General features: G+C 62.0%; 1 protein-coding gene across 1 annotated transcript in view; it reads right to left on the bottom strand.

Moving 5' to 3' along the window:
• MAPK8IP1 (mitogen-activated protein kinase 8 interacting protein 1) overlaps positions 1-22,869 on the bottom strand; it is a 24,821-nt gene extending 1,952 nt beyond the window's left edge. The window contains exons 1-11 of the mRNA XM_075152181.1: positions 22,784-22,869; positions 15,487-15,592; positions 14,240-14,244; positions 8,653-8,875; positions 4,753-4,834; positions 3,657-4,532; positions 2,926-3,001; positions 2,310-2,482; positions 1,899-2,008; positions 1,642-1,761; positions 26-96 (exon numbers count right to left, since the gene is read on the bottom strand). Coding sequence (XP_075008282.1) covers positions 26-96; positions 1,642-1,761; positions 1,899-2,008; positions 2,310-2,482; positions 2,926-3,001; positions 3,657-4,532; positions 4,753-4,834; positions 8,653-8,875; positions 14,240-14,244; positions 15,487-15,592; positions 22,784-22,869 — 1,928 coding nt within the window. The remainder of the gene's footprint in view (positions 1-25; positions 97-1,641; positions 1,762-1,898; positions 2,009-2,309; positions 2,483-2,925; positions 3,002-3,656; positions 4,533-4,752; positions 4,835-8,652; positions 8,876-14,239; positions 14,245-15,486; positions 15,593-22,783) is intronic.

Raw genomic sequence — 22,869 nt, 5'->3', positions numbered from 1 at the left:
CGCCCCGCACCTCTTTACTACTCACTTGTTGTTCTTTGGATGGTACCCACAAAAGGAAATGTTCTTCAGCTGGAAAAAATGGCTACACTTGTTTACCTGGGGGAGCGAGAGAGACGAACCGTCAAAGCTTTCCTCCCCACCACCCTGCGGGGCAGCCGGGCTCTGGCCCCTGGAAATACGCACTTGGACTGAGCCGTGAAATGAATTGGAGTCTGATCCTGGGTTGCTACCAGCAGCGCTTTCAGGATGGCCCCAAGCACCTTCCAGGCAGCCCTGCTGGCTCCCACCCCGGCTGCCTCGACCTCCAGCAGCTCCTGCGGGGATTCCCTGGAGACCCTGGGTGAGGCTGCACTGGGGCTGGGGTCAGTGCTGCTCTTTGCCCAGCGCACGCAGCCCTTCTCCCTCCCTAAAAAGGCTCTTGGAAATACCAGCAGATAGAAGGTGAATGGATAACTTCGAACTAAATAAGTCTGGGTGTTCAAAGGGTCCCAGCCAGAAACGAGAACTTAATTTATACAAGTTTAAAGAGCAACCAAGTTGATGGCATCCTCTAGATACAGGCAGGACTTGTAGAATCCCCAGCCCAGCTCCCTGCCACAGCATCCACAACCCTGAACTACTCCCACCCCCCAGCTAGGGGGGAGGTTTCCCAAAGGCTTGCTGCAAAGCCCGCGCTTGCCTCTGCCCAGCATCTCACAGAATCATAGAATCATTAAGGTTGGAAAAGACCTCTAAGATCATTGAGTCCAACCATCAACCCCACACCACCATGCCCACTAAACCATGTCCCTAAGCCCCTCATCTACACGTCTTTTAAATACTTCCAGGGATGGGGACTCAACCACTTCCCTGGGCAGCCTGTTCCAAGGCCTGACCACTCTTTCAGTAAAGAAATTTCTCCTAATGTCCAATCTAAACCTCCCCTGGCGCAACTTGAGGCCATTTCCTCTCGTCCTATCGCTTGTTACTTGGGAGAAGAGACCAACCCCCACCTCACTACAACCTCCTTTCAGGTAGTTGTAGAGCGCGATGAGGTCTCCCCTCAGCCTCCTCTTCTCCAGACTAAACACCCCCAGTTCCCTCAGCCGCTCCTCATCAGACTTGTGCTCCAGGCCCTTCACCAGCTTCCTTGCCCTCCTCTGGACACGCTCCAGCACCTCCATGTCCTTCTTGTAGTGAGGGGCCCAAAACTGAACACAGGATTCGAGGTGCGGCCTCACCAGTGCCCAGTACAGGGGCACGATCACCTCCCTGCTCCTGCTGGCCACACTCGCCGTGTTTCGCTAGGCTGCTTACGCAGAACGCTAATCAGCAGCCTGCCGCAGCCAGCTAAAGAGATTACAGGGCGGATCTGGAGGACATCACTCAAAATAGTAGCAGAAAGGGTTTAGGAGCAGCTGACAGATAACCAGCACGGCTCAGCTCGCAGCATCCCAGCACAGCGACGCGCTTGGCATTATACAGCCCAAAGCTGGGAGCCCGTGGGGCATGAGGGACCCTGAGGTGGGCCTACAACCCCGCTGATGGTGTTTCTCACACCCTTAGACGGGTGGAGATCCTCCATTTTCATATGGAAACATAACCTGTAGCACGAGCCAGCAGCCGGGGAAGGGACGAGGCGAGCGGGGAGCGGGGCACTACCTTGCTGTGCTCTTTGGAGTCATCGGCTTTCACGGCAATCTTGACCCCACGCACGCTGATCTCCAGGACGCAGCTGGAGGGTGGGTTAAAGTGCACAGTGAGGCGGCGCGTGGTGGCAATCTGGAAAGACAGAGAGACAAAGCCCTGGTACTCGTGAGCGGTGATGATGGTTCACCCTTTCCCTTCCTCCCTGAGGCTCTGCCCTGCTGCCAGGAGGAGCAGGCGCTCCTGCTCCCAGGGATGGGGTGGGACGCTACCTTCTGCATGGCCGCGCACAGCACGTCGTTGCCCTTGTGATAGGGAACCTGCACCGAGCCGAGGAACTTCACCCGAAACTGGTCCACCCAGTCGCTATTCTTGGCCAGTGCTGGAAGAGAGAGCACACAGCAGGGATCGTCTCCAGCGACCGGGAACGTGGGCCGAGATCCACCTCCCCGCTCCATATTCCCACCCCTGCGTGTTTCCTTGCCCAGGGAAGGCTTCCCGCAGCACCAGGTACCAGCTCCCAGCATCACACCAGAAGCTGCCCATTGCTCCCTGCCGGGTGCCCAGCTTGGTCCTCCCCTCCACCCCCCTGCTCAGCACCAGGCTCAGCATCAGGCTCAGCGGAGAGGAGGTGGACACAAGATGGGGGGACACCAGCAGGTTGCGTGCAGAGGTTTTGGTACCTGTTACGTGGTCTGGGTCCTTGGTGACTTCGATAGCATAGTAGGCAGGAAAAATGCCCCGGTCACCCGTCCGCATGTTGTAGGCCTCGTACCAATAGTCTTCTGCCTGCACCTCCACCAGCAAAGGATCGTCCACCTCCAGCTCCAGCTCATCCGCATGGCGAGGCACAAACCTGGGCAGGGAGGCACTAGCACCTGGCCGGCCAGCAAGCGCTGGTGGCCTTCTCATCGGCACACAAAACCCGCCGCCGGCCCAGGCAGGCAGCATCCCGGTGGGTGTAATTAGCCATGGGGACCTGAGATGCTGAATAAAGCATCTGAGCAGGTTTAGGCTCAAAAGGTGGCAGCACCCTGGCACCTAAGGCAAGGGTATCCCGTATGGCACCACCCATGCTGCTCCCCAGAGGTCCTGGCTGCCCTCGGAGGTCTTGCCCCTGCAGCAGCCTGGGCAGATGTCGCTCCTGGGCAGGACATGAGCTATGGGCAGTGGTTTGGTCCCCGGGGCTTCCCAAAAGCTGGCAACACTGGGGTTTGGGCTGGCCCCACTATGGTGGGAGGGCAGCACCGGCTTTGCCCCATGAGAGGCTGGGGACACCGCTCGCGCCTGCAAGCTCACCTAAAGACGGCGCGGTGGGTCTGCTCCTGCTCCTCCCCGTTGATCACGCAGGAGAACAACCCGAAGGACTCGGCACCTGGGGACGAAGGCAGAGGGGGACATCTCAGCATTGAGGGGTCAGCACCATAACCAAGGGGTGGACATCAAGCCAAACAGGCTGCTGATGCTCCTGGGAGATGGCTCGGCCAAGACGAAGCACACGGTGCCACATGAAAGGCATGGCTACAGCCGACGCACTGGTGCCCAGTGGTCCCCACTGGGACCACGATCTCCCTGCACCCCCCCGCACAGCTGTGACAGCTGGTGTCACCAGCACTGTGGGACTGGCCACGCTGCAGGAAGCCCTGCCTGCTGGGACATGCCACCAGTCCTGGTGCTCCTCTGGGCTCAGGGAGGAGGGGGACACTCCAGGAGGGACGCTGTCCCCCTGCAAGACCACCCAGCCTCCCCCTCAGCATGGCCATACCTCGGGCTAGCCAAAAAAGCAGCTTGAAACACCTCCGGCCACCCCCACCTGCAGGTCACAAGCCTTTTGCAAGCCCCCCCGCACCTCCCCAGCCACCAGGGACGAAGCCACAGGCTGCAGCAAGCAGAGCTGGGGCTGGTGCCTGCTGGTGGCTCTCCACCTCGCCGCGGGGACCTGAGCGTGCCCTCAACCTCGTACCAGGGACGGGCAGGGCTGCCCACGCAGGCAGCCACCAGCCCACCTCCCCCCGGCACCCAGCACTCACTGGAGGAACGTGCCCGGCCGCTCATGAAGACGTTGAGGAACTTCTTGGAGAAGTGGATGTCCGCCTCGGGGGTGGAGTCCTCGGAGAGGCAGACCGAGTCGCGCTTCAGCGCGTCCTCCTCGTACTCCTCGCCGATGGCCGACTCGTAGGGCGAGGAGACACAGTTGTCATAGACGGTGGCCGAGTCGCTCTCGTCGCTGTAGCCCGAGTAGCACTGCTTGAGGCTGACCAGCTCCAGCTGCACGTTCTCGTCCACCACCAGCGTGTACTTGACCGAGTCGTAGGAGAGGGCGCTGGTGTCCGAACTCACTGAGGCTCTCTGAAGGTTGTGCCCTGGCCGGGAACCACCGCTCCCACCACCGCAGGAGGCCCTGGGCAGGTTCGTCTTGTCGGGGGAGGACATGTAGTCCAGCACCTCGTCCTCCTCGCTGATGGAGGGGTTGGTTTTCCCTGCCAGGGCCGAATAGCCAGAGGTGTCGATGTCGGAGCTGATGGACATGCGGTTCTCACTGGACTGAGATAGGAACGGCTTGTCAGTCTCCAGGGGGTCCGAGTTCTTCTGCACGGGCGTCAGGTAGATCTCCTCTGTGGCCTCCAGCCTCACGTCCGTCTGGTAGCGGATGCGGTCCCGGTGGGCCTCGGGGCCCCTTGTCGTCACCACCACCACGCTGGCGCCATGCGGTGGGGGCCGGCTGGTGGCCTGGTGCTTCTCGGGTGGCCGGGATGAGGCGACACAGGTGGGTGCCATCTGGGTGGCCGCTGTGCGCCGGCACGGGCTCTCCGTGGACGTGCCCCGGTCTTTGGTGGAGGTTGTGCTGTTTTGGTGATTGACCTCATCACTCAGGCAAACGTGGTCGTGGGGAGGGGTCTGCTCACCTGGAGGGGGAGGAGAGCAGCATTGACAGCCCCGCCGAGGGTGATACTCCCTGCCAGAGAAGGTGGCCGGGGATGCCACCCAGACTCAAGATGGACATGCACCCTGCATCCCCATGGGATGTTTTCCCCAACCTCCTGCTCCGGCACCACTCGCCCCAGGCTCTTCAGAGCCACAAAAGGGTGCAAGGAGCTGCCCCTGGCCAACAGCCCGAGAACTCACCCGTTTTCAGAGGGGACGACGACCGGGACACCCGCTCCTGCCAACTGTGCTTTTTCCCCAGAGAGTTGTTATTCAGAGTGTCCTGAGGAGAAGAACAAAGCCGCCCTTGTAGCCCAAACAGTAAACAGCGCGTGGCGCAGGGGCGGCAGCACCCATCCCTCCCCGGGTCCACAGCGCCCTGCTCTGCTCCCCCCTGGCCTGGGCACGCGGTGCTGGGGGGGACCCCCCCGCCAGCCCCACATCTCGCCACGCCGCTGCTGCGAGAGCTGGCGAGGTGGCCAAAGCAGGACGGGCAAGGAGCCAGCCGGGAGGCAGGCGGCCTGGCCTGGATGGATGAACTTGTCCGTCCCAGGGAGACTCGGATGCAGGAGCCCATGGCTGGACGATCCCAAAAATTCAAGACCTGAGCCTGCCTGGAACGCCTGGGCTGGGCAGAGGTGCTTTGCTCCCATCCTTCGGATCCTGCCTATATCTTCAAACCACCCAATGTTATTAAACGGGAGAAGTCCCAAGGGCCAGGGGTTGTGCTGCTGCCCAGCTGGGAGCCAGCTACTGGATAGACTGACCCCTGCTACTGGAGTCATCCATATTGGGTGTATAGAGGGGTATTCATATGCACCCACACATATATGTACGGATACGTATCTATACATGCACACACACTTTATATATATAGTCCACCAGCAAGCATCAATCCTGATCAGCCGGAGAGGCGAGGCAGGATCAGGCCACCATGCTGCCCATGCTTGGGCGAGTGTCTTTGGGTGCTGCGCCCTGCCCGCCTTGCCCTGGGCGGCCGGTCACGCGTGTGCACACGCGCGTGTGCGCAGGAGAACGCGCGCTCAGCCTCATGCGAGACCTGGGGACAGGGAACCACGGCGGTCTCGTGTCTGCAGGGCTGGGAGAGGAGCCCTCCCCGGTCTCAAAGGCCACTGGTCCCCCTCTAAGAAGGGTCCTCCTGCAGATGGGAGACAAGTCCTCGCAAGGGTGTTTCTCCCCCAGCTGCAGCGGTGACATTTTCCACGCCGTTAGTTTTGTTCAAGTCCTAAAGCCCCGCTGGGACTCCCTGGATTTTCTCACGTCCTTATCGCCAGCCTGCAGCTACCACCAGCAGCGCAGGAGCTGCCCCGTACTTACTTCGCTTCCCCACCAACACAAGACAAGCCTTTGCCCTGAAACTCCACCGAGTCGCACGCCGCTGAACGTGGCTGCCAGAGCCCTGCCTCCGCGCGCGGAGGGGAGAGACCCCCGCCGCAGGGCTTCGGCGACCTCCCAGCACGGCCTCCGCAAACCCCTCCTGCGCCAAGGCAAATAACGGCGCGTCCCCGCTTGCCTTTCCCGGGGACACGATGGGCCGGGACGTGGGCCAGGCAAGCTGCCGCGGCGATGGCCTCTGCGTGCAAAGTGCCACGGGGCCAGCACACGAGCCAGCCCGGCTGCCTGGAGCAGGACAGGAGGCAGCAACGCAAGCAGGCAGAGCCTGCCAAGCCCACCCATCCCGCAGGACCTGGGCAATCTGGGGTCTGTAACACCCAGCCAGGGCAGAGAGGCACTCACAAGGTCTTAGAGGATGAACCCAGTCAATCCCAGCAGCTGTTTCTTCCCCTGCTGGGAAGTTGGGGATGCTCCTCTCATCCCAGGCCAGCTAACTGGGATGACCCTCACAGAGAGCCCAGCAACAACCGAGACATCACCAAGCCAGCTCCTGGCCCCGCAAGGAGAAGCTGGAGCAGAGGATGGGCCGGTGCCCTGCCCATGCACACGCTGCCCAGCACGAAGGGGCTGGAGCCACGGGAGGCCAGCCCGGTGCCCTGGCTGGGCATTCAAAAGAGGACGCATGGCCACGGTCCCTCTTCTGACCACCTGCAGGAGGGGGGAGCTGGGCAAGCCAGGAGGGTGCAGGAGGGGGGTCTAACACAGGTGGAGGCAGATCTCAGGCTGATCCCCAAGGGATGCCCTGCACCCTGTCCTCTCCTCGGGGCACCACAGGTGGGCAGGGGTACCTGCCTACCTTTGGTCAGAGGCAGGCATCCAGAACAGGCACCCCGAGCACCCCACAGCCAGCCTGCTTCTTGCTAGATGTCACCGACAGCGCTGCCCTCCCCAGCCAGCCATGCCCCAGCCCTGTGCCCCCATCCCTGCTGGCTCCGGGCTCCCGCTGCCAGCTGTGGCAAAGCCCCCACCTCCTGTTCCCCACATCCTCAGCTCCGGCCATGCCTGTGGCCCCACCACCTCCAGCATCCCCCTGCGAGGGGACCATCAGCTCCCCCTCCCCAGCCCACCATCTATGCAACCCTCCCCCACCAAAATCCCTCTCCGCAAGCCTGCTGCCACGCCTGGACACTGGTTGGGACTGGCTGCACGGGAGGGGGGCCCTGCTGTCCCCCGTCCTCCCCAGCTGGATGTGGCTGCCACGTGCCACTTGCTCCTCGGGGTCCCCGCGCAGGGTGGGACAAGGCTGCCGCTGTCCCCTTGTCCATTATGCTCGGTGGGGCTCCCCCCGCCTCCCCAGCCCTGTTGCCTTTGTCCCCGGTGCCAGCTGCCCCGAGGGCGCCCATCCTGGCTCTGTGCCTTCCTCCTCCTCCTCCTCCTCCTCCCGCCCGTGGCCTCAGGCAGAGAGCTGGCATCAGCTGCCGGTGCTGGGCTGGTGACACCCAGCTCCGACTACTCCCCATCTGTCACCCACAGGGACACCTGCCTCTCGTTTCATGCTCCTCGGCTGAACGTCACCACGATGAAAATCCTCCTACTTGGCAGAAGGCATGGCTGAACGCAGGAGGGTGGCAAAAATAGCCCTACGCGTCGCGCATCTTGCATGGGTTCGTGAAGTTTGCAAGAGAGATGGGGCAAAGGGACACCAGCCACCACTCAGTGGGTCAGTGTGCGGGGCACCGAAATGCCACCCGCCCCGGGGACAACAGCAACCCCAATTATGTGGGGTGGGCAGTCTTGGGGAAAACCATCCAAAACCTCATGCAAAATCTGAAAGCAAGTGAGACAACAGAACCCCCTCATCCTCCCGGCCACCATTTTGGGCGTTGCCGTTCTGTCTCTCAAATTTTGCACGGGGTGCTGACATTAATGCTTCTTTTGCCGGGCGCCGCTGCTCAGGAGCAGAGGCCGCCGAGTCCCCACCGCTGGGCATGGAGCACCCCATGTCACCATCCTGCCCTGGGGCTGGTGCTGCCCCGGCCTGGGGCTGGAGCCCAGCCAGCTGTTGGCCCGTGGTGCCGCCCTGGGCTCGCCAACCCCGTGGCATGGTGCCCTGTACCGCGATGGCTCATTCATGCGTTCGGTATCCCATGCCTCGTTTGCTCTCCATCCCCACGGGGTCCCTTCCCCGCTCCCACCTTGCCCCTGCCCCACGGGCTCTGCTGGGGGGCACAGCTCAGCCCTGCCACACTGATGCCCCGTCCTGGCCTGTCCCCTCCCCACCTCGGCAGCAGAGATGGAAGAAGGACCCACCCGGTCCCTCAGCCCCCCATGCACCCCCAAAAGTGGTGCCCGGGCAGGGGCTGTGCGGGGGGCACAGCCCGCAGGGGCTCGGCGGTGCGAGGGGGTGCCACGGCAGGGAGTGAGCACGTCCCCGTGTCCCCCCCGCGGTGCCTCCCGGGCCCGCAGACCGCTCCCTCCGGCTCTGCAGCAGGGACCGAGCCTGCCCTGCGCCCGGCCCGGGGATGCGGGCGGCGGCGGGCAGGGACCCCGGGGAAGGGGGTAGGGGGGGGGGGCGGCCGCCCCACCGGGCATCGCGGGGAGAGGCAGCGGAGCCTCTCCCCGCCAGCCATCCCTCCCTTCATCCCTCCGAAAGAAAAGCCCCCGGCGACGGGAGCATCCCTCCTCCTCCCCGGCCCCCCCCCGGCCCGCTCGCCCCCCCACCCCCTCCCGCCGGCCCGGCCTCACCTGGCTACGAGGCACCTGCGGGAAGAGGTTGAGAGTTGTGGGTCTCTTCGGCCTGTAGACATCCGTGGTCCCGGCCGGGGGGTCTTTCTGCAGCGGTTCGGGCGCCGTCTGCTCCTCGGCCGGCGCGTCCCCCGCCGCGTCGATGAGGTCGAGCTGGAGCATCTCCGCCTGCAGCCGGCTGGCCTCCCCGCCGCCCGCCGCCCGGGCCCCGCCGCCCTGCCGGCTCACATGGCCCTGCCGGGATTAGCGGCCGCGATCAGGCCACCGGGAGGGCGGGGAGGGGGGGCGGCAGCCGCCGCGCCGCGCCTCCCGCCGGGGCCGGGGAAGGGGGGGCCGGCGCCGGTGCAGCCGCATCGGCACCCGGCGGCCTCTTCCTTTTAAAGGGGCAGGGATGTTATTGCCGAGGCCGGGGAGCCCCGCGCCCCCTCCCCGCCTTCCCGGGCAGGCGCGGGGTAGCATCGGTCCTGACTCGCAGCCCCCCGGGGTGACGGGACACCCCCATCACCTCATTCCCGGCAGGTGCCTGTGTAGGTACACGTAACCATCACACTCACCACAAAGTGCACAGATGTGAGCACCCGGGTTTCATCTCGACATAACAAGGACATTTTTTTACAGTGAGAGCGATCATTTGCTGAAACAACCTCCCCAGGGATGCGGTAGAGTCCCCATCGCTGGAGGTTTTCAAGGTGGGACTGGACAGGGTGCCAGATAATCTCATCTAGGCTGCCTTTCCCACGAAAGGTTGGACCAGGTGATCTTTCAAGGTTCCTTCCAGCCTGAGTTGTCCTATGATTCTTCCTCCCGAGGCAGACCGTGCCCCTTCTCGGTTCCTGTCCTGGCAACTGGCACTCACACAAGCACACAATCATTTTGGTTGGAGGTTTGGTCCAACCCCTGCCTGGGGCAGGTCACTCAGGGCCTTGCCCATCACACCTGAATATCCTCACGGACAGAGAACCCACCGCCACGTTGAGCACTGGTGCCAGTGCTGCACTACTACTGCTTTTTCTCTCTACGGGGTTGACATTTTCAGCGCACACCTCCGAGAGGAGTCAGGATGCTTCTTCCCCGTAACGCCCATTAGGCAGCCGGGGACAGCGGTTACATCCCCTTTGGCCTCCTCGTCTTGAACAAGGCTCTTCTCATACACCCTGCATTTGCACATATCGGGATATGAAGCCGTGCAGAAGGGATGCCCGACAAGCCGGCAGCCTGGCATCAGCTTTCCAGTCACCCGCTGGCAGTGCCTGTGCTCTGGCTGGGAGCAGCCCCACTCTTTCCCCTTGCACTCTTGGAGCAAGGTGGCCACCATGGCCCATGAGGGCTGCAAGGAGCGGATGCCCTTATGGCTGCGTTGCTGGGCGAAGAGGCACCGATGTCCTCCCCGCGGCTGCAGGTGTTTAAAGGTCAATGGTTTCCTTCCCAAGCTACCTTCCTTGCAGTAACCGGAGCTCGCACATGCAGAGGTTGCTGCAGCCAGCAATAAAGGCTGCAACTTGGCATTAGCAAGTCGAATTCCCTGTGTTATCAGCTGTTTGTGGTGGCTGGAAAGCTCGTCAGCAGGCACAGGTGGAGAAGGGCACATTTTGCAGCTGATGCTATCCGTGTCTCCGGCTGCACGGAGGATGCTCCTTGAGCCGTGGGAGAAGAAACAGCCCCAGCAGCTCTGGCAGCCCCTCCAAGAGCACTCGCTGCTACCAGCTCCTAAACTGTGGGACTAAAGCCAGCACAGGCAGGGCTCTGCCTGCTGCAGGCACAGTACGACCCCTCTCACGGGGGCCATTTCACCCCAGTGTCCCTGTTGCCATCCTGGCAGGCACCAGGGTGAGCACCTGGAGGAGCACTGCCACCAAAACCCATCCTCTCAAGGCTTTAAACATTTAACTCCCTTGGTTTTAATGTTAGCCTTCATACAACAAGTTCTGTGTTTCCGTGGCAGGTCTCACCAGTTGCTTGTGGCAAATCATATGGATTTTAACAAGGAAACAGAAGCAAAGGAAAAGAACTGGGAGAAAATGTCGGCTAAATAATCGTACCTAGCTAAGGTAGGTGTGTTCGAGTCAGCCGGTGATGTTCAACCCGGGCTGCTAATGACGCTGCCTCAGTAATCCTGTAGCTGTAGCAATCACTCGGAAAACTCACAGAGGAGGGAAAGTCCCAGAAGGATGCAGAAAAGCAAAACAGTACCTGTTTTGAAGAAAAGTGTGCCCTAGGAGGGATGCGCCATTCCAGATTCACTACCTAGGAGGAAGCTACAACCACCGCAGGTACTTATTAATGGACTGTAGCACAACAAAGTGATTTTGAAACTACACAGCGCCAGATCACCTTACCATCTGAGTGGGACCTGCCGTGATCTGCAAAGCGAGGGCAGGGACCAGAGGTTGGGAAGCCTTTCTAACTGGAAGGCCGCTGGCCCACCAGAGCAGGCTGCCTCGGGAGCCCTCTAGGAACAAGTTCACGTAACCTCAGACCAGCCTGAGTATGCTCACGCCTCAGCACAGATGCGACGGTGAGGTGACTTCCCAAAGTCCCTTCAGCCCGTGGGAGAGATGAGGGCATGCGGCAGAGCAGTACCGGTGCCTGAATCCTGCGGCGAGATGTACACAAGATGCACACCCGGACCCCGATGCAGTCCCAGGGAGGTTCACACCTCCAGTACAGATCTGTCCCGGGGATGGCCACGACGTGCTCCTGCTGCTGCTACCTCCCACCCGCACGGTGCCGTCCCAGTGTCCAGCAACCGGTCTCTGGTGGTCCTGATGCTGTGGTCCATGGCGGGGAGCATGGACCACATGGGAGCACCCCTGGGAGCTCTGGGGAAACGCCTGCATGGGGGCTGCTCTGACCCCAGGAAGGGATGGGTGCTGCTCGCTTCCCTCGGAATGAAAGGCTCTTGCAGGGGGAGCAGGGTGATACTCAAGATGTTTCTTGAGTGACCCTGGTCCCTACCCTTTACGGTTGAGCAGGCGAAAGGCTCTTCCCTGCTCCCCCACCCCTGCAGCCCTCCCAGTTGGGGGAGGAGTGACAAAACCTTCAGCTGGGAAAAGCATTTCATGAGTATGGGGAAACAAGGGGGACTTGCCGAGTAGAGGGGACAACTGTGTCCCCTCTCCCTACCACCCGGCTGTGACCGCTTTGCTCCCGGCTTCAAAGCGCCAGGAGAAGCCTCTCTACCCCCAGCCTGGCGCAGCCGCAGCTGGCGATGGATCACAGAGGCAGCTCCAAGGAACAGCCTTTGAAAAGCCGCCCGGAGCAAGCAGCCGCCTTGCTGCTGCATCCTTTGCTCCCAGCCCGTGCGGCCGGCTCCCCGCCGATCCCCGGATCAGCAGGTCGGCCGGCTCATGGCAGCTGCTTCCCCCTTTGCAATGGGTCCCGCTGGCCTTCCGAGGGCGGCTGCTGCCACCGGCACGCTGGATCAGTGGCGGTGAACATCAAGAGGAAGCCTGGCATTTCCAGCAGTCTTATTATGTTGGAAAACTAAAGTGGTTTGGTTTTTTTCTCCACTTATCTGTATCTTCATGGTTGGTTCAGGCCTTTTCATGCAGACCACGAAGGTTCAGCACAGCCCTATATCGGCTCTTTTCCTTTGGGCACTTGTTCTCATGCTCGTAGGTATTTCCAAGAAGGGTATTTCTTATTTTTTTTCTTTTTTTTTTCATTCCCGCTTTAACCTTTTTCTGCAGCTCCTGGAATACAGATGAGGCACCGAGCCTTTATTAACCGCAGCCTGCTTGTTTGCTGGGATCCATCTTGCTGAAACCAGGGACCCCAGATTTCCAAGCCACCAAACCCGAAGCAAAGGCCTGGCGCTTCTGTCGTAACCGTCCCTCTCAACGCATCCGAGCGCGCCGCTGGAGCCAGCTGCCATGAGCGAGGCGGGGGTGGCATCCCTCGCCCCCCGCTCCTCCCCGGCCTCCTGCCCTGCCCTTCAACAGCTCTGCTCCTCCGCTGAGCCCTCTCCTCGGCCCACCCCTCGCTTCGCTCCCGGTTTCCATTCGCTCAGGACTTCTTGTTGAAATTAAGGGGTGTTTCAGCCGGGTTTGGGAATATTCCTCATTCTTAGTACGTGGTCTCCCGTCCGTGAGGTGCGGTCCTCGGCGTCGTATAGAGTTCCCTCTTGCACAAACATCCGTCTATGCCTCTTTGCAGTTTCTGTGTGTCTAAGCCACTATTTCTGGTAAGCTGCTAAAATAGCTGACGATGAAGTCATCTTTGCTTTTCCAGGACTGAAAAAAACCCCAAACCCCACCTCTGCTTGAGCATTGAACCCCACACCAGCCGCCTGTTCCTGCCACGAGGTTTTGCCGCCGAGCGGCTCTGCCCAGACCCCCCTGCCTTGCCAAGGTCACCGGCCGTCCCCATCCAGCAGCCGCCTTCCCAGCCCTCCGGCAGGGTTTGTCCCCTCGCTCCGTCCCGGTGCTTTCCTGCCCATCTCTCCAGAGACTCGCACCGGGGTCGGGAAGCTCCGAGTGGCTGGATGTCCCCAGCCCCACGGCTCACCCTGCTCCCCAGAGCCTCCATTTCCCCCTTCCCCGGTGCTCTCTGCTCCGGTGCGATCTCGCCCCGCATCCCTCGCTCCATCACCAGGCTTTTCCAGTGCTGCAGGGGCAACTGGGGCCAACCCTCCATCCTACGTACCATGGGTGCTGTGCGATACCCGCACCAGGAGCTCAACGCAGGCAAGGGCATCAGCGCAGGGCCCCCCCCCGGCCCCGGCGTCGGGCTGACTTGCCAAGCCAGCCGTCCCCACGTGATGCAATTAGCTGGCTGATGCCGGCCGCGGGTCATTACTGATTTGCTGGCCCCCGTGCTGCGCGCAGACCCGGCCAAGCCGCTCCCTCTGGGCCTGGCTGCTTCCATCAGGCAGATCCTGCAAGCCCATCGCCCCGAGCTCGCTCCAGACGGCAATCGGGTTGGAAAGCTCCCCGGCTCGACATTTGGGATTGAAAAGTCCCTCTCGCCCGTTGTTGCTGTCACCACTTTCGGTTCTGCTCCTCGGGCAATCTTCCGTGTCCCATATAAACCATTTGGACATATTTTTAGCAGGCATTTTTTCTGAACGTGGTAGGCTTCTTCCTTTGCTGTGTTTATGAATAGCTCATTGCTTCCCCGGGGGCAGCCTCGCGTCCCTCTTCCACCCCAGCCGACGCTCAGTGCACCCGGGCATTTGTGCAGAGCAGTTCCGAGCCGTCCCCGGGGAAGGTGTGGGGTTCGCTGCTGGAGCCTCTACCCTCTACCGAGGGTCAGGTCTCTGCATCGCAGCAACGCAGAAACCGCTCAGCAAACTGTTTTAAATGGGTGAAACAGTCTATGTTTCCTCCCCATCAAGGAAGGGCTGCAGCAGTTGAGCTGCAAGTCCCCCCCCCCCCACCCCTTATCCCCCCCCCCCCCCCCCCCGCCAAACCTCAGGCAAGGGCTGGCAGTCTGTAAAGAAAAAAGAAATCCTATCCTAAGAACCCAGTGGTGCCATCAGCAGCGGAGAACTGGGATGATTAATGGGAAGCGTCCAGCAACGCACCCACAGCTCCTGCCTGCCTCACCTATTGCGGGCAGGAGGATCTTCCCGATGCCCTGCCCTCACGGCGGCTGTGCCCTCGGGGACACCCAGCGCCCGGTTTGCCTTTGGTTTTGCCTCCAGCGTTATCCCTCCTTCCTTCAGCGTACACAGTCCACGAGCCCAGGCTCTCCCTGTCCTTCCCCGGCCATAACGTCTTGGAGCAGGAGGAGGCTGCGGCCGGAGCAGAGACGTGGAGCCGTAGCCCCATCTCTGGGAGCAGCCGAATTTCTGCTGGGAAGGTCCCGAATTAGTCCAGGGAGCACGGCAGAACACCTTCACCTCCCAGGGATAAGGTCTGCCTGTACCCTCCTGCCTGCAACGAGGGATTCCCAACACCACAAATTCACTTTTTAATTTTAAATCTGTGACAAATTCCTCTGCTTTTCCCCTCCTCGCTGGGTCTCCAGCAGTTTTGCAGAGGAAATATTTCTCCTGTGGGATGAAATGATTCTCAAACCATTTGGTTGCTCCTCCAGCATTTGCATCCCTTTAGCATGAAACACATTGGCAAAATGCAGAATCCCTATATATTTCCAAATCCAATATAATTCTCAGTTTATTTCCACGTTTCTGCCCCCATGGCCTTCTCGGGCAGTACAAATAGCGGCATGAACCCCAGCGGGGTCTCCACAGCGTGCCCCAGGGTGCTTGAAGTGGATGGGAGACCCACTTGCAGCATCTGCACAGGCTTCACAGCTCCCATTTTTATTTCACCTGCTGGGGTTGGAGCCGCTTCCCCCATCCCCGTTTCACTGGCACACCAGGTCTCCCGCTTCCGAAACACCCGAGGACGGCTCCTGCTAAAGGCAGCCAGAAGTAACGCCTTGGGTGACCATGCCAGCCCCGCTGCATCTGCCGGTCCAGGGATGCACGTGGGGGCAGGAGATGCCACCTCGCATGCGTCCTTGCTTCTCGAGGATGCCCATCGGGTGCCAGAGGCTCGCTGGCCATCCTGCTGGCCAACCCAAACCCTTAGGCTCATCCCTGAGGAATAAACTCAAACCCCTCCAGCATAGTGGGGACCAAAAGGCACCGGCTTTGAGATGCTTTATTGTCCCCTGGCTTTGGCTGGGTGAGAAAGGGTCTGTGCTGTGCCACCGTGAGGAGAGGGCACCGCCGAGCAGAGGGGATTGGGGTCGTGGCAATGGGTACATTAAGGAAGCATCACTGGCCCGGGGATCTGGTGGTCCAGTACAGGAACTGGTAGCCCTGCCAGCCCTACCGGCACGCTCTGCCTGTCCCCATCCCCTCCCCGTCCCCATCGCGCTTACCCGGGTGGCCAGGCTCTCCTTGCAGTGCAGGCTGATTCCACACTCGTCGGTGATCTCGGAGAGGTCTTCATCCTCAAACTCCTCGAGGCTGATGTCGTGGGTGAGCCTGGAGGGAGCGGAGACGGGGTGGTCACCCACCGCAGGCGGCGGGCAGGAGGGTGCGGGGCAGCGTGCTGCCTGCAGGCAGGGAGCAGCACCGCCCGCCCCGGGAGAGGCTCTCCCAGTCTTTACTGGGGAGAAAGACTGGGAAGGGGGCTCTTTCTGGAAGGGATGAGTCTGTCCCCACCAAACAGCTGGGCTTGGCATGGTCTGTGGCTGTGGGGAGGCAGGAGGAGGGTGCCCCAAACCAGCCCCTGCCTGACCCGAAGCCAGCAGGGACGTGCAGGTTGGGAGAGGACAGGACAGACGGCACAGCCAGGTGTTCCCAGGAGGTTTGGCTCCCACCATCCCAGGGAGGCTCTGGGATTGTCCCAGCTGGGCACAGACACCCAAGCAGGGCAAAGGCCGGGGTTACAGGGAGGGTAAGGGCTGGGGGGTCCTGGCAGGGCACAGCTGGAGGATGGACCTGCTGGGACGGGTGACCACATCAAGACACATTAAGACCTCGCAAGCACCGCAAACCCGCCGGCCGTGGCACGGCCGGCCCCCGAGCCGCGGCTGGGAAGGATGGCCCAGCCCAAGGTGCCTGCAGTAGGAGAGGGCAGCGATTTCCCTCCGCGCCAAAATCACTCCCCAGAATGACTGCGGGCATCCCCGCAGCCATGGGTGCTGCCGAGCCCGCCTGCGTAGCCTCAGGGGTCCCTTACGGCTGTCAGCCCCGCAGGCTCATTACACCCCTTTAAAAAGTTGACCGAGATAGCCTTTTAGCGGCTGGAAACGTGCTGACGAGCGGGCTCCTCGCATGCTTGCTTGCATCCCGGGGGGGACAGCGAGGCGCTCCTGGCTTCTGTGCATTAAAACATTTCTCCGTGGTGGTACCGCAATGCTCTTCTCGCTTATTTATTACCACGAGGGTAAATAAAAGAGCCCAGCTTCAAAGTCCTCTGCCAACCAACTCAGCCCCTTGAGTTTGGCTGGAGCGGCCGCCTGCTGCCATTTCTATTTACTCTATTTGCTCCCAGTTCCTCAAGCTGGGAGATGCTCGGGTGGAAGCCCCACGCCGAGCCCAGCACCCCTCTCCGGCTTGGCCCTCACGGGCAGGGAAGGAAGGAGAAGGGTGTTTTGTGACCTGCAGAGCTCCCACCCTCGCGTTAAGCGTTGCTCGCACATCTTGGGGCTCCCTCCCTACAGTGGCCCCAAACCAGTGCCATGGAGGGGGTAACACCTCCCTTGTCCCAGCCCCCGGAGTGGGGGGAAAGAGCAGGAGAAGCCCATGGGGGAAGCAGCATCTCCCCTCCATGTTTCTGGTGGGCTTCTGGGGTGAAAGTGCCCACGGTGAAGGTCCTGGGGTGAAGGTGCCCATGGGGGCAGCCCCCGCGAGACACATTGGGGGCGGGGGCAGGGACACAGTCTTCAGCACAGGGTGGGGTGCTCGGACCACCCCCCCCCCCATCTCCTGCTGCTGCCCATGGGAGGAAGGGAACGCGGAGCAGGAGGCTCATGACGAGCCTTCAAAGCACAAATTGATTTCTTCTCCGGTTACGCGGGTCGCCAGGGTGGGACACCATCAGCTGCTAATGGTGTCCCCGCAGCGGGCGCCGCGGGGTCCCGGCGAGAGGCGCAACGTTACCGAGGGGCTGGCAGGGACTCCCCGACTCTGCGGGAGCGGCTGGGGTGGGTGGCAGTGCCCCCCAGGATGGGGACAACCAGCCCTGCCCCCATTCTCAGGGACGGGGAGATGATGCGCAGGCCCTGCCTGCAGATACCGGTGCATGGCAGGATGCGGCCGACCGCCTTTGCCGCTCCGGCGTCCGGCTGCCGCGCAGCTCCCTGCGCAGCCGGGAAAACTTTGGGCTCGACTGGGTGCCAAGTTTGCTCCTGTCCTGCAGCCATCGTTCGCGGAGAAGGGCAAGGCGCCCAGAACCGAGGGGCTGCCCCTCGTCCCTGCGCCCACCCGTGGGGGACAGCCCCCCCTCCCCGAGGCCCGGCGGGTCCCCTACCATTTCTCCCACTGATCTTCCAGCCAGCTCTCCTCCTCGGTGCTCGACTCCATTTTCAAGGGCAGCTGCATTGAGGAGGACCCCCCTTCCCTGGGGGACACGCTCCCACCCTAAAAAAGACTCCCAGGCCCGGGGTGAGGAGGAGTGAGGGAGGTGACGGCCGAGCCCCGGGTACCCGCTGCCCCTCCGCCTGCCCCGGCGCAGTCTGTGGCTGCGGGCGCTGCTCTGTCTCCTCCACTGCGCAACCTGGGGAAGCTCATTAAAAATAGATGGAATCAGCTGTCCTGGAGGGGAGGGGAAAAAAAAAAAAAAAAAACCAAAAAAAAAACCTCCCCAGCTGAGCCAGTGCCAAGTCCCTGCACTCTGCCGGGGATGCTGACTGCCTCCGCCTGCCAGCCAGCCAGCCCGGCTCCTGGTCCTGCTCCAGCGCCCGCTCCCCAGCACCCGCAGCGGGCACAGGACATCTGCTTACCCTAGCACGGACGCCCGCGCCACTCGGCTGCCTCCTCCTCCTCCTCCTGCCCTTGCAGCATCGCTGGCCGAGCCAGGGATGAGGGGCTCTGCCCCTCTCTGCCCCGCTGCAGCCACGGGATCCCTCCCCGCAGGAGACGGGAGCGTTCGTCCGGCTTCTCGCCAGGTAGAGCGGGGCCGGCTCAGCGATGCAAAGGCCGGAGTGTTTTCCAGCACAGCGGGACCGGCATCGCGGTCCCCAAATGGAGGGAAGCAAGAGGAGCACCATCACCACGGGGCAAGCCCAGCCGGCGCAGAGCAGTGCCGGGAGCGCTGCCCCTTCCCCGTCTGCCCCCACCTAACCCCCCAGCCCCGCTCCCGCCTCAGGCAGGGCCGGCCCTGAGCTTCTCCAACCTCTAACCCCTGTTAAGGGCCAGAGAAATACCCGGCGAGCTGCTCTGCCAGCTCCCACCCCTCTTCTGCTGCAGACCCTGAGCCTCCGCGGAGCTGCTCACACGGGATGGAGCCAAAGCGGCTCTGGGAAAGAGGCACCCACCCCGATTTTGAGAAGGGGACAGGGCATCCCCCTCCCTACCAGCTGCACATACACTGCTCTGGCACCCCGCAGGGTCGTGCCCCGCTGTCGCCCATCGCAGCGCTGCCCTCCTGCCCCACGCTGGCACCCACCCTAGGAGCTCTCCTCGGCCCCCCAGCCCCAGGGGGGGCTGTGAGTGATGGGTGCATCTCCCACCAGCCTGGACCACTGCGCTGAGCTAACCTGTCACCGCACCAGTGCCATGCCACCGGCAAATGTCACTCCTGATACTGCGTTCATTGTCTCTCAGCTCCCCGATAACGGTATCCAGGGCTCCATCTTCCCTATCATCAGCTCTGCCTGGAGGCACCTCGTCTGCTCGAAACCTCCTCACTTAACGCGATGAATAAAGAAATCTCTGCCTCCGTATTACTCCCACCCTTTTCTCCTCTCACATGGATGCTCCAGGACTTCCTAGGAGATACAAGGAAGGCTCTCTGTTATCCCCCCCGCTCCCTGTGCTGGAAACACCCCTGCCTTTCTCTCTTGCTTCTCAAAGAGGCTAAAAATACCAACAAAATGAAACAGCTCTGACTCCCCTCAGCTCCATCATTGGCAGTAAAAGTCTGAGCAGGACCTACACGGATATTTTGGCCAAGTCCCCTCCCCAGCAGCACGGCAGGTACATGGGAGGTTGCCCCCCGGCCGCGAGGATGGGCGAGCCCTGCGTCTGCAGAGGTGATGGGTGCTCTCCTGAAGGACGTGCCGAGAGGCTCCCGGAGGCTGGCTGCCTGCAGGAGAACTGATAAACTCAGGACACCTGGGAACTGCAGGAGCAGCTGGATCGCAATCCTAATAACAGCCTTATAATCAAACCCGGCTGCTGCGCCTCCCTCCAACCCCATCCCCTGCCAGGGAAAAGGGGATTTCCAGCATCGCCTTCCCAGCCCGCCGCCGCCACACAGGATTTCCCACGCGGGGACTCGGCCAGGGCAACACGGCACGATGGAGCCCGGTCGGCCAGGCCGTACCCCGAAACTCTACTCCCAGGCAGTGCTGTGTGGAAGTCCTGTAACCGGCACCAGTGGGAAGGAAAGTACTATCCTACATTTGGCTGGCCCTGGGTTTTTTCTTCCATCACAAGAGCCACAGAGACTTTTTTATTTGAACGGAGGAGAAGGCTCCTCTCTCTCTCCATCAGAAGAAGACAGTCATTTCATTTCCCCTCACAAGAAGACAGGTAGCCCCACTCCAACGCCCAGCTCATCGCCTCCAAACAGGCTCCTCCAACAGCTCCAGATGAGCACGGCAGACGTGTAAAACAACCCATAGTGCTGGGACTGATTTTTGCCTCAGCCTGAAGGTGCTTCCTTGAACTTCCCGAGGAGATGGAGAGGTCTCCCCTTCCTCCGGAGACCTCCTCCCTTCCCAAAGCCCTGGCAATGGCACGGCAAAGGGCTGTGATTTCCCATAGGGCTCCCCAAGGAGTGGGGTAGTTCCCCCCTCCCCTGACGCATGCAGTTTCCTTCCCTAAGAACCTTCCTGCCCCAGCAGCTAGTTGGATTGGGGAAACCAGGAGGAGATAGAGGAGATCAGTTGCTGACCCCCCGCACCAGGTCCCAGCTACATCAGAGCCGTGCTCCCGTGGGCAGCGGGGCAGCCGACAGGGCGAGCGCTGCAGGACCCTGCACCCCGCTTGTGCCAGCCCTCCCTGCCCCTCTTATTCTGGGCAGAGGGACCCCCACCCCCCGAGAGGTCCCAGAGAGCCCCTCACAGAAAAGCTTGGCCCGAAGCACTGGCAAAGCTTCTTGGCAAGGTGAGGAGCTGCAACACGGTGTCCCAGAGAAAGGTGCCAAGGAGCCCCAGCGGGGTGCAGCCCCGACCGCGGGGCTTTGGGAGGCTTAAGGACAACGGGGAGGCTGGGTGAGAACTTTTTTATTGCCGTCTCCTAAAATGCTGTTGTTATCGTGGTGAGCAGCCACCTCTGGAGGTCCTCCTGGCTAAGGGAGGGCTCACCTCACCAGCCTTCTCCTCCCACCTCTTCTCAAACAACACTAAACCATCACCGGCAATGAGGACCTGCCAGACCACCATCTCTGGCCACCAGAGCTTCAGACCCCAGCCCATCGGGCTGCTTGCTGGCCAGGACCAAGTCCTCTCTCGATTCAAGCCATCCGATCACCCAACACGTGGGCCGGCGCATTGCCGCTCAGGGAGCCAGAAGAGCAGGCGCACACGTACCAGAGGGCAGAAAAGCTGAAATACCTCAGCCTGCAAGCAGCAAGCTGGGGGAGAGGGCAGGGCTCACCCAGGACCTCGCCGCAAACCGTGGGCTGATCCCTCACCCTAAACCATGCTCATCATTGTCGGCTCCAGCTCGGCCGCGGGGGATGGCCCCTCGCTGAGCCCCCGCGGTGGGGACGCAGGACCTGGAACAGGCACAACCCCAGCTGTGCCACGTAACGCAGCTCGCAAACGTTGTACGAGCGGAGCTCCCTCCTCGCACGCCGCTCCCCGCTACGGCGTCACCTCTGGTCTGCCAGACCCTGCCCCAGGCTCAGGGACATCACCAGCATCTCCTTCCGCTTCGTATCTCACACCCCGAGCTCGGCACCAGGGGAAGATCTCGCGCTCCTGCCCCAACTCCCCAATTCTCCACCCGGCTTCCCCCACGGAGGTCGATTCTTCCCCGGGGCAGGCTGCCACGGCGCTGGGCTCCCTTTCCGAAGGTCTGAAGCACAGCAAGAAGCAGCACCTCCTTCTCCCTCCCGGGGTGTCACTGTTTGCTGGGCAGCAGGAGGGTGCCCAGGGGACAGCCGCTGCATCCAGGACAGCGCCGGGTGGCGAGCCCGACCCTCTCATGGGCCCCGAGCTGCTCGGCAGCTCAGCCTCCGGCCCCCCGGCTCGGTGGCCAAGCCCCTTCTCCATGGTGGACATTTCCAGAGGCAGCATTTAATCGCTCGATTTGCAGGGTTTACCCAGCCATGTTGCAACAGCTCCCAGCAGCTCTCGCAGGCAGCGCTGCGATAGAAGGCGGCTGCCGAAGCCTCGGAGCCGCTCGGCAAAGGGGCTGTGGGAGCAGAGGAGCCCTTCAGGGGTAAATTGCCTGAACACCACCATAGCTCAACTGCCCCTGCCTGCTTCCTCGCGGGGACCCGCTGGCCCCCAAGCCTTCGGGGCTGGGGCCTGCCAGAGGCAGGCATGAGCTCAGCCATGATCCCAAGCGTGGACCAGCCCCTCTTCTCCCTCCCCAAAAATCTCACCGCACAAAGCAGCCAGTACTGATTCCCCGTTCTCAGCCAGCTCCCCCGCAGCACCCCTGGGTGCCAGAGGCAAGCGGAGAGCAATGGCTGACGATGGCACGGCCGCCAGAAGCATCGAGCCTCCCCCGGATGGCAAGCAAGCAACGCCGAGCACCGCACCCGCGGGCAGCGGCAGAGCTCCCTTACCTGCCCAGCGCATCCCCTGCCCAGAGCTGCCCTTGGGAGGCACCGGAGGGTCCGAAGCCCCCGGCACCCACAGGTCAGCACCTCCGGCCATCCCTGGCCTGGCCTGTGCCATCGGAAGTCCCCGTGAGCAGCCTCGCTGGGTTTCGGAGGAGAGACAGCCCCCTGCGTCCCAAATCGATGGGAGCGCTTGGTATTGCCGAGAGGATCAATTCTGGCACTCTCCCACCGTCTCACTTGGGGTTCCTGTTTCACAGGGGTGGGAAGGAAGCGGGAGCACCTGGGATTTCTAGGAAAGGGCTAGAAAAAGGCTTTCCTGGGGGTGGAGAAAGAGATGAAGCTTTTTTTTTTTTGTGATGAAGAGGTGTTTGAAGAGGAGAGCAGACAGGTAAGGAGGCCGGGGGGGCTGGAGGGGGACATGGGGGGGAGCTGAAATGGTATATGGGGTGAGGGTCAACACGGGCTTGGGGGGGGGGGGCTGAAGCAACATATGGGGTGGGCGGGCTGAAGCAGTGATGGGGGGGCTGGAGTGATGTGTGGGGTGGGGGTTCAGCGGTGTCTGGGGTGGGGGGCAGAAGGGATGGGTGAGGTGGAATGGGGTGGGGGGCTGAAGGGATGCGCAGGGAGGAGGCAGAAGCGCTGGACGAGGCGGGGGCCCGGCGCGGCGGTGCGGGGCGGGGGGCTGCAGCAGATGGGGAGCGCTGCCGGGGGCGGGGGGGCAGGGGCAGCCCCACGGGGATCCCGGGGGGAGGGGGGGCGGCCGGTACCTGAAATTGGGGGGCGAGGCGAGGTGCAACCCCAGGAAGGGGGAGGAGGCGGGCGGGGATGCGGCTCCTTTCTCTCGCTCCGCCAT

Source organism: Calonectris borealis, chromosome 5, assembly GCF_964195595.1.
Source record: "Calonectris borealis chromosome 5, bCalBor7.hap1.2, whole genome shotgun sequence".
NCBI classification, from domain to species: Eukaryota; Metazoa; Chordata; class Aves; order Procellariiformes; family Procellariidae; genus Calonectris; species Calonectris borealis.
This window is presented reverse-complemented; position numbering and strand designations above follow the sequence as displayed.